General features: G+C 43.4%; 1 protein-coding gene across 2 annotated transcripts in view; it reads right to left on the bottom strand.

Moving 5' to 3' along the window:
• Positions 1-15,924, bottom strand: part of LOC106568990 (serine/threonine-protein kinase N2) — a 56,899-nt gene extending 40,975 nt beyond the window's left edge. The window contains exon 1 of one of the 2 annotated variants that reach the window (XM_014139924.2): positions 15,584-15,924. In XM_014139924.2, the coding sequence (XP_013995399.1) occupies positions 15,584-15,604 (21 nt within the window). In that variant the 5' untranslated portion in view covers positions 15,605-15,924. Of the gene's footprint in view, positions 1-6,355; positions 6,637-15,583 lie in introns of those variants that run through there. The other variant, XM_014139923.2, reaches the window with a different exon arrangement.
• Positions 15,925-16,132: the final 208 nt, after the last annotated feature.

The following is a 16,132-nucleotide window of genomic DNA, read 5'->3' as shown; positions in this document are numbered from 1 at the left end:
CCTCCTCCCCCTCCCCCCCTCCTCCCTCTCTGCGGATGACTTCGTCAACCATTTTGAAAAGAAGGTTGATGATATCCGATCCTCGTTTGCTAAGTCAAACGACACCGCTGGTCCTGCTCACACTGCCCTACCCTGTGCTTTGACCTCTTTCTCCCCTCTCTCTCCAGATGAAATCTCGCGTCTTGTGACGGCCGGCCGCCCAACAACCTGCCCACTTGACCCTATCCCCTCCTCTCTTCTCCAGACCATTTCCGTAGACCTTCTCCCCTACCTCACCTCGCTCATCAACTCATCCTTAACCGCTGGCTACGTCCCTTCCGTCTTCAAGAGAGCGAGAGTTGCACCCCTTCTGAAAAAAACCTACACTCGATCCCTCCGATGTCAACAACTACAGACCAGTATCCCTTCTTTCTTTTCTCTCCAAAACTCTTGAACGTGCCGTCCTTGGCCAGCTCTCCTGCTATCTCTCTCAGAATGACCTTCTTGATCCTAATCAGTCAGGTTTCAAGACTGGGCATTCAACTGAGGCTGCTCTTCTCTGTGTCACGGAGGCTCTCCGCACTGCTAAAGCTAACTCTCTCTCCTCTGCTCTCATCCTTCTAGACCTATCTGCTGCCTTTGATACTGTGAACCATCAGATCCTCCTCTCCACCCTCTCCGGGTTGGGCATCTCCGGCGCGGCCCACGCTTGGATTGCGTCCTACCTGACAGGTTGCTCCTACCAGGTGGCGTGGCAAGAATCTGTCTCCGCACCATGCGCTCTCACCACTGGTGTCCCCCAGGGCTCTGTTCTAGGCCCTCTCCTATTCTCGCTATACACCAAGTCACTTGGCTCTGTCATATCCTCACATGGTCTCTCCTATCATTGCTATGCAGACGACACACAATTAATCTTCTCCTTTCCCCCTTCTGATAACCAGGCGGCGAATCGCATCTCTGCATGTCTGTCAGACATATCAGTGTGGATGACGGATCACCACCTCAAGCTGAACCTCGGCAAGACGGAGCTGCTCTTCCTCCCGGGGAAGGACTGCCCGTTCCATGATCTCGCCATCACGGTTGACAACTCCCTTGTGTCCTCCTCCCAGAGTGCTAAGAACCTTGGCGTGATCCTGGACAACACCCTGTCGTTCTCCACTAACATCAAGGCGGTGACCCGATCCTGTAGGTTCATGCTCTACAACATTCGCAGAGTACGACCCTGCCTCACACAGGAAGCGGCGCAGGTCCTAATCCAGGCACTTGTCATCTCCCGTCTGGATTACTGCAACTCGCTGTTGGCTGGGCTCCCTGCCTGTGCCATTAAACCCCTACAACTCATCCAGAACGCCGCAGCCCGTCTGGTGTTCAACCTTCCCAAGTTCTCTCACGTCACCCCGCTCCTCCGCTCTCTCCACTGGCTTCCAGTTGAAGCTCGCATCCGCTACAAGACCATGGTGATTGCCTACGGAGCTGTGAAGGGAACGGCACCTCCATACCTTCAGGCTCTGATCAGGCCCTACACCCAAAGAAGGGCACTGCGTTCATCCACCTCTGTCCTGCTGGCCCCCCTACCTCTGAGGAAGCACAGTTCCCGCTCAGCCCAGTCAAAACTGTTCGCTGCTCTGGCACCCCAATGGTGGAACAAGCTCCCTCACGACGCCAGGACAGCGGAGTCAATCACCACCTTCCGTAGACACCTGAAACCCCACCTCTTTAAGGAATACCTGGGATAGGATATAGTAATCCTTCTAACCCCCCCCAAAAAAAGATATAGATGTACTATTGTAAAGTGGTTGTTCCACTGGATATCATAAGGTGAATGCACCAATTTGTAAGTCGCTCTGGATAAGAGCGTCTGCTAAATGACTTAAATGTAATGTAAATGAGTTCTGTATCTATAATTCTTAAAATAATTATGTTTTTTGTGAACGTTTATCGTGAGTAATTTAGTAAATTCACCGGAGGTTTGCGGGGGGTATGCTAGTTCTGAACGTCACATGCTAATGTAAAAAGCTGGTTTTTGATATAAATATTAACTTGATTGAACAAAACATGCATGTATTGTATAACATAATGTCCTAGGTGTGTCATCTGATGAAGATCAAAGGTTAGTGCTGCATTTAGCTGTGGTTTTGTTTTTTGTGACATTATATGCTAGCTTGAAAAATGGGTGTCTGATTATTTCTGGCTGGGTACTCTGCTGACATAATCTAATGTTTTGCTTTCGCTGTAAAGCCTTTTTGAAATCGGACAGTGTGGTTAGATAAAGGAGAGTCTTGTCTTTAAAATGCTGTGAAATAGTCATATGTTTGAAAAATGGACGTTTTTGTATTTTAGAGGAATTTGTAATTCGCGCCACGCCTATCATTGGATATTGGAGCAGGTGTTCCGCTAGCGGAACGTCTAGATGTAAGAGGTTAATCCATTTTAGAATAAGGCTGTAACGTAACAAAATGTGGAAAAAGTCAGGGGGTCTGAATACTTTCCGAATGCACTGTATATGGAGTCAGTAGGTCCCTCCAGCAACATAGACCCACCTACTTGGGAGCCAGGTCCACCCACTGGGGAGCTATGCCCAGCCAATCAAAATGAGTTTTAACCCACAAAAGGACTTTATTACAGACATAAATACTCCTTAGTACTTTTTATTGTCCCCAGCAAAAGGTGCACCTGTGTAATGATCATGCTGTTTAATCAGCTTCTTGATAACCCACACCTGTCAGGTGGATGGATTACCTTGGCAAAGGAGAAATGCTCAGTAACCGGGATGTACACAAATTTGTGCTCAAATTTTGAGAGAAACACACTTTTTGTGCGTATGGTACATTTCTGGGATCTTTTATTTCAGCTCATGAAAAATAGGACCAACACTTTACATGTTTTGTTTATATGTTTGTTCAGTATATTTTAGTCCTATATGAATCATACCTTTTGAAGCACATCTCATGAGTAGCAGACCCTTTTCCTTTCTTCCTGTTCCAATCAAATTAGCCTTGACCTACTGTCAAGTTGCCAGGTTGTTAGCTAGCTAGGTAACATGACTGAACAACGTTGTTTTGTTATCAAACCAATAATTAGTGACCCAGGATGACTTTAAAAAAATGGCCTGCGACTTGGTTTGTGAAATTATATAAAATGCGCAATAAAGAAAAAAAAGGCATCACAGGTAATATAGGTCATATTTTAGTTTTTAGAGACAAGACGTTTTCTTTGCTGTAAAGGTGCAAGCATGCCTGTTGCGAAGCGGTGCTCCATTTCCCTCTCTGACACTCAGACTGCATGACAGTGAACTTGCAAAGTGTACTCAGACTGGTCTGTGCTCTTGGTTATAACAGGCGATGAAATTATATAATGTATCAACATTGCTGGCTTTGTGTGCTGCTCCAATGTAACAAATGTACAAATCTACTGAAAACTCATCAGGGTCTTGGTCTGCATCCCCGCTCGCCATCAGGGCTGAATTATATATTTTTTAAACTGACGGGAGGAATAGACGCACGTGAAGAGCGGATGGAGAGAAGCAGGTAGCGTCAGTATAGAGACAAAGTAGAGTTGCAATTCAACGGCTCAGACACGAGAGGTGTGTGGCAGGGTCTACAGTCAATCACGGACTACAAAAGGAAAACCAGCCCCATCGTGGACCACGATGTCTTGCTCCCAGACAAACTAAACAACTTCTTTGCTCGCTTTGAGGACAACACAGTGCCACTGACACGGCCCGCTACCAAAACCTGCAGGCTCTCCTTCACTGCAGCCAACGTGAGTAAAACATTTAAACGTGTTAACCCTCGCAAGGCTGCCGGCCCAGACGGCATCCCCAGCCGCGTCCTCAGAGCATGCGCAGACCAGCTGGCTGGTGTGTTTACGGAACATATTCAATCAATCCTTATCCCAGTCTGCTGTTCCCACATGCTTCAAGAAGGCCACCATTTTTCCTGTTCCCAAGAAAGCGAATGTAACTGAGCTAAATGACTATCGCCTCGTAGCACTCACTTCCGTCATCATGAAGTGCTTTGAGAGACTAATCAAGGACCATATCACCTCCACCCTACCTGACACCCACTCCAATTTGCTTACCGCCCTAATAGGTCCACAGACGACGCAATCACACTGCACACTCCCCTAACCCATCTGGACAAGAGGAATACCTATGTAAGAATGCTGTTCATTGACTACAGCTCAGCATTTAACACCATAGTACCCTCCAAACTCGTCATTAAGTTCGAGACCCTGGGTCTCGACCCCGCCCTGTGCAACTGGGTCCCGGACTTCCTGATGGGCCGCCCCCAGGTGGTGAGGGTAGGTAACAACATCTCCACCCCGCTGATTCTCAACACTGGGGCCCCACAAGGGTGCGTTCTCAGCCCTCTCCTGTACTCCCTGTTCACCCATGACTGCGTGGCCATGCACGCCTCCAACTCAATCATCAAGTTTGCAAACGACACTAGAGTGGTAGGCTTGATTACCAACAATGACGAGATGGCCTACAGGGAGGAGGTGAGGGCCCTCGGAGTGTGGTGTCAGGAAAATAACCTCACACTCAATGTCAACAAAACAAAGGAGATGTTTGTGGACTTCAAGAAACCGCAGAGGGAGCAGCCCCCTATCCACATCGACGGGACAGTAGTGGAGAAGGTGGAAAGTTTTAAGTTCCTCGGCGTACACATCACGGACAAACTGAAATGGTCTACCCACACAGACAGCGTGGTGAAAAAGGCGCAGCAGCGCCTCTTCAACCTCAGGAGGCTGAAGAAATTCGGCTTGTCACCAAAAACACTCAAACTTTTACAGATGCACAATCGAGAGCATCCTGTCGGGCTGTATCACCACCTGGTACGGCAACTGCTCCGCCCACAACCGTAAGGCTCTCCAGAGGGTAGTGAGGTCTGCAGAACGCATCACCGGGGGCAAACTACCTGCCCTCCAGGACACCACACCACCCTATGTCACAGGAAGGCCAAAAAGATCATCAAGGACAACAACCACCCGAGCCACTGCCTGTTCACCCCGCTATCATCCAGAAGGCGAGGTCAGTACAGGTGCATCAAAGCGGGGGCCGAGAGACTGAAAAACAGCTTATATCTCAAGGCCATCAGACTGTTAAACAGCCATCACTAACATAGAGAGGCTGCTGCCAACATACCGACTCATCTCAAGCCACTTTAATAATGACTAATTGATGTAATAAATGTATCACTAGCCACTTTAAACAATGCCACTTTATATAATGTTTACATACCCTACATTACTCATCTCATATGTATATACTGTACTCTATACCATCTACTGCATCTTGCCTATGCCGTCCGGCCATCGCTCATTCATATATTTTTATGAACATATTCTTATTCATTCCTTTACACTTGTGTGTATAAGGTAGTTGTTGTGAAATTGTTAGGTTAGATTACTTGTTAGATATTACTGCATGGTCGGAACTAGAAGCACAAGCATTTAGCTACACTCGCATTAACATCTGCTAACCATGTGTATATGACAAATACAAATATATTTGATTTGATTTAGGTAAGGGCATGTAGGGGATGCAGCTGGCTGATTACAGCTGCCACACGTGATATGTGCATGAAAGTGAAGTGGATATTATTATCTACAAACAAAACTGAATTTATAAACATTTTATAATAGAAGCCAGCAGGTTCTTTATATCGGTAGGTCTGAAAAAGTCAGTAGTATCATATGAAACGGTACTACGGTATTCTAAAATGTTGGTATCATAAGTATCATGACGTTTTGGTACCATGATATTACCGTGGTACCGGTATACCGTGCAACACTAGCAAAATGTAATTCAAATTACGGAATTAAGTTGGCTAAATCAGAAAGACCAACCAATAGGTAGGCTGTTGTTTCATATGAATGGAGCTGTTGTAGACACTGGAAGGGGAGCGCAGGAAAATAGCCTCAATTAGCAATGCTACTTTAGCTAGGTAGTCGCAACAAAATGGAATTTAATGTTGCAGTTCGGAATGAAACAATTTCATATATACAACAGCTAAAGACTTGCATCACTATACTGAGAGCTTTACCATTTCCAAACTGATGTATTAGGGTGTTTTTGGAGCCTTTGCTAAAAAGATTTTTTGCGGCCCCCATACTACAGAACAAGGATGAGGAAGTTGTTTGCTGTACGTTTCTCTAAAATGTGAAATCACAAAAAAGGTGTCTGGAACCTTCTATAACATGCCATTTACATTAAAAATGAAAGATTTGGTTATACAAAAATAAAACTTCTTTAAAAAAACAAATATATTTCAACTATCTGGATATCCCCAAAAATATATTATTCGAATACTGAAATCATTTCAAATGCTCATTCCTATAGTTTACTATTCCTACACAAATCTATGTTCCTTACCATAACATCATCGATTTCCATCAACCTTGTCTCCATCACATCTGCAACAGAAGCCCGTCCATGCATGTTTTGAAGTTCTGCTTTGTTCTTCCTCTCATCACAATAACATAAGTAAAGTTCTCTCTTTTCTAAAACAGTTATCCTCTACAACAGCAACATGTCTGGGTGACTCAAAAGCAAAAGTCAGTTGGACACATACTCTCTATGTCCAACCCTTCCCACTCTCACAGACAGACAGACAGACAGACAGACACACACACACAAACCGTCTGAGGGACAACAAAATCCTGCTTAGCCTTGCGCTCTGTGAGGTCACAGGAGACGAGAATGGGACCTAATCTCACTCCGGGGAGAGAGCTGAGTCTTAAAATAAACATTGGTATAAAAAAAAATGCCAGCGGTCCAATGGCCTCCCCCATGGAGCGACGTGTGAGGGAGTGGGAGGTGGCTTGCAGTTGTGTACTACATGTAAATGGCTTCTTGTAAGGTTAAGATTGGGAGCCTGGGAAAGAGTTGGTAACGTAATTTTTTGCCAAGGTCGCTTCCCAACGCCGTCTACAGCTTTTAGTACTGATAATTGTTCAGTGTATGGCTAATGAAATAATCTAGTCTACTACTTTGGTGGTGCAAGCAAGCACCGTGTTTCAACCAACAGCCAATGGAATAACGTAGAGCTATTGTATTTGTGTCAAAGTAGCCAGCATTTATTTTGCCTAATTGATATGCACTGATTGACCCAGTTAGAGTTTAAAAAAAAACTGGCTTAGTGTGTGTTTGGCATTAGAGTGCACGGTAGTTCCCTGTTTTGGCTGGCTAGTGGCCAAAACTTATCCATCTTTAACTCCACCCTCTCCTCCCATAAAGGTGCTTTACAGAGGAAATATGCAATGCTGAGGCCTATAGTACATTCCAGTCCAGAGGGAGACAGGCTCCGCCTCCTTGTATGACTCATAGGTAAACAACTCAACTCCTGGAAGAGGTAAAAAGACAGCTCAACCCAATTGGCTTTGCCGTAACTCTGTTTGACTAGGCTACCACTGAACACAATACAAAGACGTAGACCAGCCTTATTCTTCCCTCTAAGCAACAAAATAGCTAAGAAAATCGAACTGACCGAGGAGAACACTGACATTTGACAGGCTTGCACAGGAGTTTTAATCATCGAAAATGATAAAAGCTTGTGTCCTTACTCATTAATATGTTAGATTAGCCTATTTCTCACGCACCTAATATAATGTCACCTTAAAACATGCAGCGAAACCAAAGCTAACATAAAAAGTATGAATTTCCACTATTAGCAGGCTAAATAGTCTTCAACTCAAATGTCAAGAAAAGCTCAATTAAATTTGAGGGACAATGGAAAAGCTGGTCAGGCAGACATTAACTTATGCCAAAAGCCTGACTTTAGAAACCAAGACTATTGGAATTATGGTAGAGCGCGATGGTACCCGTTTTTATTTATTTTTTAAAATCCTGACTAACCTTGAACACCATTCAACCTTTACACAATGTATTACCCTAAACCGGCTTCAACACATTTGGTTTGATAGCTGCATTTAAAACAGAAATGTCACATAGGCTACATCAGGTCAACAACCTCACCTCCAGGCCAGACTAAAGCATTTAAAAGACTGCAGTGCTTGGAAATTATGGTCCATCACAAATACATAGATGACAGGTGTAACTTACAACCCTGGTCAGTTTAGAGAGATTCTCTGATACTTTTGTATATTACTTTTTAGCCAGTAGTTCTGAAAGTAGCCAAAAGTGGTCCCCGATAAATGCATATGTCATCACATGTACAGTACCAGTCAAAAGTTAGGATACACCTACTCATTCAAGGGTTTCTCTTCATTTTGACTATTTTCTACATTGAAGAATAATAGTGAACAAATCAAAACTATGAAATAACAACCAAAAAAAAAAAAAGGGTTAAACAAACCCAAATATATTTTTGATTATTCAATGAAGTCACCCTTTGCCTTGACAGCTTTGCACACTCTTGGCATTCTCTCAACCAGCTTCACCTGGAATGCTTTTCCAACAGTCTTGAAGGAGTTCCCACATATGCTGAGCACTTGTTGGCTGCTTTTCCTTCACTCTGCGGCCCAACTCATCCCAAACCATCTCAATTGGGTTGAGGTTGGGTGATTGTGGAGGCCAGGTCATCTGATGCAGCACTCCATCACTCTCCTTCTTGGTCAAATAGTCCTTACACAACCTGGAGGTGTGTTGAGTCATTGCCCTGTTGAAAAACAAAATTGTCATCCCACCTGGTTTTCACTTAGTGGGACTGTATCACTGCAGAATTCTGTGGTAGCCATGCTGGTTAAGTGTGCCTTGAATTCTAAATAAATCACTGCCAGTGTCACCAGCAAAGCACCCCCACACCATCACACCTCCTCCTCCATGCTTCACGGTGGGAACCACACATGAGGAGATCATCCGTTCACCTACTCTGCGTCTCACAAAGGCACGGCGGTTGGAACCAAAAATCTCAAAAATGGACTCATCAGACCAAAGGACAGATTTGCACCGGTCTGATGTCCATTGCCCAAGCAAGTCTCTTCTTCTTTTTGGTGTCCTTTAGTAGTGGTTTCTTTGTAGAAATTTGACCATGAAGGCCTGATTCACACAGTCTGCTCTGAACAGTTGATGTTGAGATGTGTCTGTTACTTGAAGCATTTATTTGGGCTGCAATCTGAGGCTGGTAACTCTAACGAACTTATCATCTGCAGCAGAGGTAACTCTGGGTCTTCCTTTCCTGTGGCGGTCCTGAGAGCCAGTTTCATCATAGCGCTTGATGGTTTTTGCCACTGCATTGACTGACCTTCATGTCTTAAAGTAATGATTGACTGTTAATTGAAATCAATTTGTATTTGTCACATACGCCGAATACAACATGTGTAGACCTTACAGTGAAATGCTTACTTACAAGCCCTTAACCAACAATGCAGTTAAGAGAAAAAAAACGTAACAAATAATTAAAGAGCAGTAGTAAAATAACAATAGCGAGGATATACAGTTGAAGTCGGAAGGTTACATACACCTTAACCAAATACATTTAAACTGAGTTTTTCACAATTCCTGACATTTAATACTAGTAAAAATGCCCTGTCTTGGGTCAGTTAAGATCACCACTTTATTTTAAGAATGTGAAATGTCAGAATAATATTAGAGAGAATGATTTATTTCAGCTTTTATTTCTTTCATCACATTCCCAGTGGGTCAGAAATGTACATACACTCAATTAGTATTTGGTAGCATTGCCTTTAAATTGTTTCACTTGGGTCCAACGTTTTGGGTAGCCTTCCACAAGCTTCACACAATAAGTTGGGTGAATTCCTCCTGACAGAGCTTGTGTAACTGTCAGTCAGGTTGCTCGCACACATTGCTCGCACACATTTTCTATAGGATTGAGGTCAGGGCGTTGTGATGGCCACTCCAAAACCTTGACTTTGTTGTCCTTAAGCCATTTTGCCACAACTTTGAAAGTATGCTTGGGGTTATTGTCCATTTGGAAGACCCATTAGCGACCAAGCTTTAACTTCCTGACTGATGTCTTGAGATGTTGTTTCAATATATCCACATAATTTCCCTCCTCATGATGCCATCTATTTTGTGAAGTGCACCAGTCCCTCCTGCACCAAAGCACCCCCACAACATGATGCTGCCACCCCTGTGCTTCACAGTTGGGATGGTGTTCTTCGGCTTGCAAACGTCCCTCTTTTTCCTCCAAACATAATGGTCATTATGGCCAAACAATTCTATTTTTTCCCCATCAGACCAGAGGACATTTCTCCAAAAAGTACGATCTTTGTCCCCATGTGCAGTTGCAAACCGTAGTCTGGCTTTTTTATGGCGGTTTTGGAGCAGTGGCTTCTTCCTTGCTGAGCAGCCTTTCAGGTTATGTCAATATAGGACTCGTTTTACTGTGGATATAGATACTTTTGTAACCATTTCCTCCAGCATCTTCACAAGGTCCTTTGCTGTTGTTCTGGGATTGATTTGCACATTTCGCACCAAAGTACGTCCCTTTCTAGGAGACAGAACGCGTCTCCTTCCTGAGCGGTATGACAGCTGCCTGGTCCCATGGTGTTTATACTTGCGTACTATTGTTTGTACAGATGAATGTGGTACCTTCAGGCGTTTGGAAATTGCTCCCAAGGATGAACTAGACTTGTGGAGTTCTACAATTTTCTTTCTGAGGTCTTGGCAGATTTCTTTAGATTTTCCCATGATGTCAAGCAAAGAGGCACTGAGTTTGAAGGTAGGCCTTGAAATACATCCACAGGTACACTTCCAATTGACTCAAATGATGTCAATTAGCCTATCAGAAGCGTCTAAAGCCATGACATAATTTTCTGGAAATTTCCAAAGCTGTTTAAAGGCACAGTCAACTTAGTGCATGTAAACTTCTGACCCACTGGAATTGTGATACAGGGAATTATAAGTGAAATAATCTGTCAGTAAACAATTGTTGGAAAAATTACTTGTGTCATGCACAAAGTAGATGTCCTAACCAACTGTATACAGGGGTACCAGTACAGAGTCAATGTGCAGGGGTTACTGGTTAGTCGAGATAATTGAGGTAATATGTACATGTAGGTAGAGTTATTAAAATGACTATGCATAAATAATGAGAGTAGCAGCAGCGTAAAAGAGGGGGGTGCAAATAGTCTGGGAAGCCATTTGATTAGATGTTCAGGAGTTCAGGCTTCGGGTAGAACCTGTTAAGAAGCCTGGATAGCAGGAAGCTTGGCCCCAGTGATGTACTCGGCCGTACGCACTACCCTCTGTCGTGCCTTGCGGTCGGAGGCCTTGCAGTTGCCATACCAGGCAGTGATTCAACCAGTCAGGATGCTCTTGATGGTGCAGCTCTAGAACCTTTTGAGCATCTGAGGACCAATGCCAAATCTTTTCAGTCTCCTGAGAGGGAAATGGGTGTTGTCGTGCCCTCTTCACGACTATCTTGTTGTGCTTGGACCATGTTAGTTTGTTGGTGATGTGGACACCAAGGAACTTGAAGCTCTCAACCTGCTCCACTACAGCTCCGTCGATGAGAATGGGGTTCCTCTTTTCCTGTAGTCCACAATCATCTCCTTTGTCTTGAACATGGTGAGGGAAGAGGATGTTGTCCTGGCACCACACGGCCCGGTCTCTGACCTACCACTGTTGTGTCATCGGCAAACTTAATGATGGTGTTGGAGTCGTGCCTGGCCGTGCAGTCATGAGTGAACAGGGAGTACAGGACGGGACTGAGCACGCACCCCTGAGGGGCCCCGTGTTGAGGATCAGCGTGGGAGATGTGCTGTTACCTACCCTTACCACCTGGGGGCGGCCCGTCAGAAAGTCCAGGATCCAGTTGCAGAGGGAGGTGTTTAGTCCCAGGGTCCTTAGCTTAGTGATGAGCTTTGAGGGCACTATGAAGCTGGTTGAGAAAATGCCAAGCTGTCATCAAGGCAAAGGGTGGTTACTTTGAAGAATCTAAAATATATTTAGATTTGTTTGACACTTTTTTGGTTACTACATGATTCCATAGTTTTGATGTCTTCACTATTAATCTATAATGTAGAAAATAGTACAAAATAAAGAAAAACCCTTGAATGAGTAGGTGTGTCCAAACTTTTGACTGGTACTGTATGTGCAGATATGCACACCACGTCATTGCTTTCTCTCTGCTGTGTGTGCTGTGTCTTGCTAGTTGTTACTCAAATGGTGAGGGGCAGAAGCTCATTGGCTGAAACTCTAAGTGCTAGGGGGCTGGCCCAAGTGGGGGAACATTTTGGGAAAATGGCACCGCACAGCTTCTAGAAAACAGCCGCTTTCCAACTAGGGAATTCATGGCTAATTGAGGTAAGACAGCAATTCTGCTTATTGACCATACACATATGAACTACACACTGACACATTAAGCCCAAAGCGGGAGGTTTACAAAATACGTACTTGTCATCAAGGTTCCGGTACATGTCTAACTGGATGTGTTGCTCTTACGTCACAAGCCAAACTGTGCAGTGAGACCTGGGAACAGTGCATGGTTCGCCTGTCTTTCTTGGCAGGATTACGACAAGACACAAACTACTGATGAGCAAGAGGTTGTGGGCCATAGTTTATTGGCAATAACACAACTTCGTCACTCCTACACTAGTTACAGTGCATTCGGAAAGTATTCAGACCCCTTAACTTTTCCCACTTTTCGATACGTTACAGCCATATTCTAAAATTGATGAAATTGGGGGTGGGGGTTCCCCCTCATCAATATACATAAAATAACCCATATTGACAAAGCAAAAATAGTTTGAAATTTTTGCAAATGTATAAAAACATTTTTTTTTTAATGAAATATCACATTTACATAAGTATTCAGACCCTTTACTCAGTACTTTGTTGAAGAACCTTTGCCAGTGATTACATCCAAGAAGATTCGAGGCTATGACGCTACAAGCTTGGCACACCTGTATTTGGGGAATTTCTCCCATAGATCCTCAAGCTCTGTCAGGTTGGATTGGGAGCATTGCTGCACAGCTATTTTCAGGTCTCTTCGATCGTGTTCAAGTCCGGGCTCTGGCTGGGCCACTCAAGGACTTGTCCCGAAGCCACTCCTGTTTTGTCTTGGCTGTGTGCTTAGGGTTGTTGTACTGTTGGAAGGTGAACCGTCGCCCCAGTCTGAGGTCCTGAGCGCTCTGGAGCAGGTTTTCATCAAGGATCTCTCTGTACATTGTTCCGTTCATCTTCGCCTTGATCCTGACTAGTCTCCCAGTACCTGCCGCTGAAAAACATCCCCACAGCACGATGCTGCCACCATGCTTCCCCGTAGGGATGGCGCCAGGTTTCCTCCAAACGTGACACTTGGCATTCAGGCCAGAGTTCAATCTTGGTTTCATCAGACCAGAGAATATTGTTTCTCATGGTCTGAGAGTCCTTTAGGTGCCTTTTGGTAGAGTGTTAATGAGCCATTTGTACATTTTTCTCTCAGCTTTTGTTATTTTCTCTAGATTGGCGAGAGACCATTTCATTCGAGTGCTTTTATTGTCAATGTCATATGTTTGCTATCATTGGACCACTATTGAACCCAAAATGCCCCCAAATCCATTGTTTTGCTGCTGTAAACTCATTAACTTGTTGCATTTCTCTGAACAAAGGGTGACGTTGACCATTTTTTATTCATGACAGATTTTTTTTATTATCCCAGATTATTTTAATTTCTTTATATTCCCCTTAGGATCATAAATTGCAATCCATTTTCATTTATTTTTCTATGGTTATTATGTAAGACTAACTTTACCTAACCCAATGCGTGCACTGCTAACTGCTGGTGCTGCTAATGCCAGTTCCTGTTCTTCTATTGATGGCCTACTAACACAGACACTGATCAGATCACACTCTACCATAAAGGCCTGGTTTTTGGAATGCTGCAGAGAAGGGAGAACCTTTAGAAGGACAACCATCTCCACAGAGGAACTCTGGAGCTCAGTCAGAGTGACAATCGGGTTCCTGGTCACCTGCCTGACTAAGGCCCTTCTCCGCCGATTGCTCAGTTTGGCTGGGCAGCCAGCTCTAGGAAGAGTCTTGGTGGTTCCAAACTTCTTCCATTTAAGAATGATGGAGGCCACTTGGTTCTTGGGAACCTTCAATTCTGCAAAACATTTTGGGGTACCCTTCCCCAGATCTGTGCCTTGACACAATCCTGTCTCAGAGCTCTATGGACAATTCCTTTGACCTCATGGATTGGATTTTGCTCTGACATGCACTGTCAACTGTGGGACCCTATATAGACAGGTGTGCCTTCCAAATCATGTCCAATCAATGTACATTTACCACAGGTGGACTCCAATCAAGTTGTAGAAACATTTCAAGGATGATCAATGGAAACGGAAAGCACCTGGGCTCAATTGAGAGTATTATAGCAAAGCATCTGAATATTTATGTAAATAAGATTATATATATATATATATATATATATATAAAATAAATTGCTTTGTCATTATGGGGTATTTTGTGTAGATTGATTATTATTTATTTTTCGTTATAACAAAATGTGGAAAAAGTCAAGGGGTCTGAATAGTTTCCAAATAGACTATTTTGTTTAGTGGCCGATAGCAGCATAATTAACTTGACAAATACAAGAGCCTTCCACTCACTGTCCAAACAATCTCAGCCGTCACCCATTTAAGAATACGAGTCTTGTGAAATCATGTCTGCAAAGACTAGTCTGCATTCATGGGTGCAAATAAGGTTCCAAACAGTGTTCCAGCTTCAATCTAATTATAGAAACTGCAAACAAAGGCAACATTTTCACAGGTTAATGTCCTCAAATGTAAATGTTTAGGAGAGAGTTTAGTTATGTTTGGAACCATACAAAGTTACTAAATTGCATGGTCCGAAAACATCATTATGCTTCAAGGCTACATTGTTGTTTGATGGACATGTATTCATTTTTTTCCGATACAAATTGGCAGATTTGACAGGTGACGTCATCCCAGTGACAGCAGTGGTGACCACAACCTTTCTTCTGACTAATTTGTTACAGTTCAGAGGCGAAAAACAGATTGAAACTTTCTCATTTATTTTCAGTCAGCCACTTGAGGTTTCTAAATGTTGCATTGTATGATTAGCTACAAATTCAAGCATGTTTAAGGGAATGAATGCTTAGCTAACATTTAGGATTTGCATGCCTATACTTGAAACATTATTTTCAACTACGTTAAATCTAGGCTCCAACCAAGTAAACCATGTTTTTTTTAATAGACACCTTTGGGCTTTACCACGCGCCCACTTGACTCAAGTGTGTCACTGTTTACAAAGGAGTTTAAAATGGAACATTACTTTTACCGTCTCGGTTTAAAATGGGATATGAAATGGAAAATGTTCTTCCAATTCGTTCTGAACAATTTTGTTTACCAAAATGTAAAAAAAAATAACATTTTACTATCATAATATATTTTACATTTAAATAATCTATAGCAGATGAATTCAGTAGTTCAGATGTTGCGTGCTCAAGTGCACAGTAATGCAAAACTGGATTTTTTTCCCCTTCTAATTGTTTTCCAGGCCTCAATCCATAATTCCCAGTCCTTCGGGAAAGGGTGGATAAATCCCTCAGAAATTTATAAAACTCCAGATTTGAACCTACTGCGAATGTTCGATAAAATAAAGTGAGTCTACTAAATTGGAAAACGCGCATTACAACTTTACGCGTTTATTGTAACAGTTGTAAACTTTTCCTACCTGCACGGAATCGGCGGCCATCTTGGCTTTCGAATTTTGAATCAAACTCTACGGAGAGAGGGGAGGTGGAACTCCAAAAACAGCCTTGTTTTGAGTTTCCCTCTCGTGCGACAAAAATAACTTATTCGGTGACCAAACCATCGGTCATCTTGGAAATACTTGACTTTCCATGCCTTTCTTTGAATCCTTGTGTCTTTTTTCGCTTAGGCCAAGGCACGAAAAGTTGTTCTATAGTCCACATAAGTGAAGTAGCACCATAAATGTGTCCCAGTGCTTTGGGAGAGAGCAGCGGTGGTTTGTGTGGAAATACATCAGCGTCCGCCCATAGGAGCTATGCACTCACTCAACCCATAGCCCACTCTCGCGGCCAGATTATAGTCACACTCTCTCACGTGATCATACATTTCACACACACACACACGAACCCCGCAATCCCCTGTAAAAAATCTTTACGGAATAGTTTGACAATTCTAGGACTAGATTAAAACGATGAAGATTATGAACAGGAGGTTATACTATGATATAGTAGCTGCAAATAGTGCAGGAAAC

Source organism: Salmo salar, chromosome ssa14 (assembly GCF_905237065.1).
Source record: "Salmo salar chromosome ssa14, Ssal_v3.1, whole genome shotgun sequence".
In the NCBI taxonomy this organism is placed as follows: domain Eukaryota; kingdom Metazoa; phylum Chordata; class Actinopteri; order Salmoniformes; family Salmonidae; genus Salmo; species Salmo salar.
Note: the sequence above shows the minus strand (reverse complement) of the source record. Positions and strands in the feature narration are given on the sequence as shown.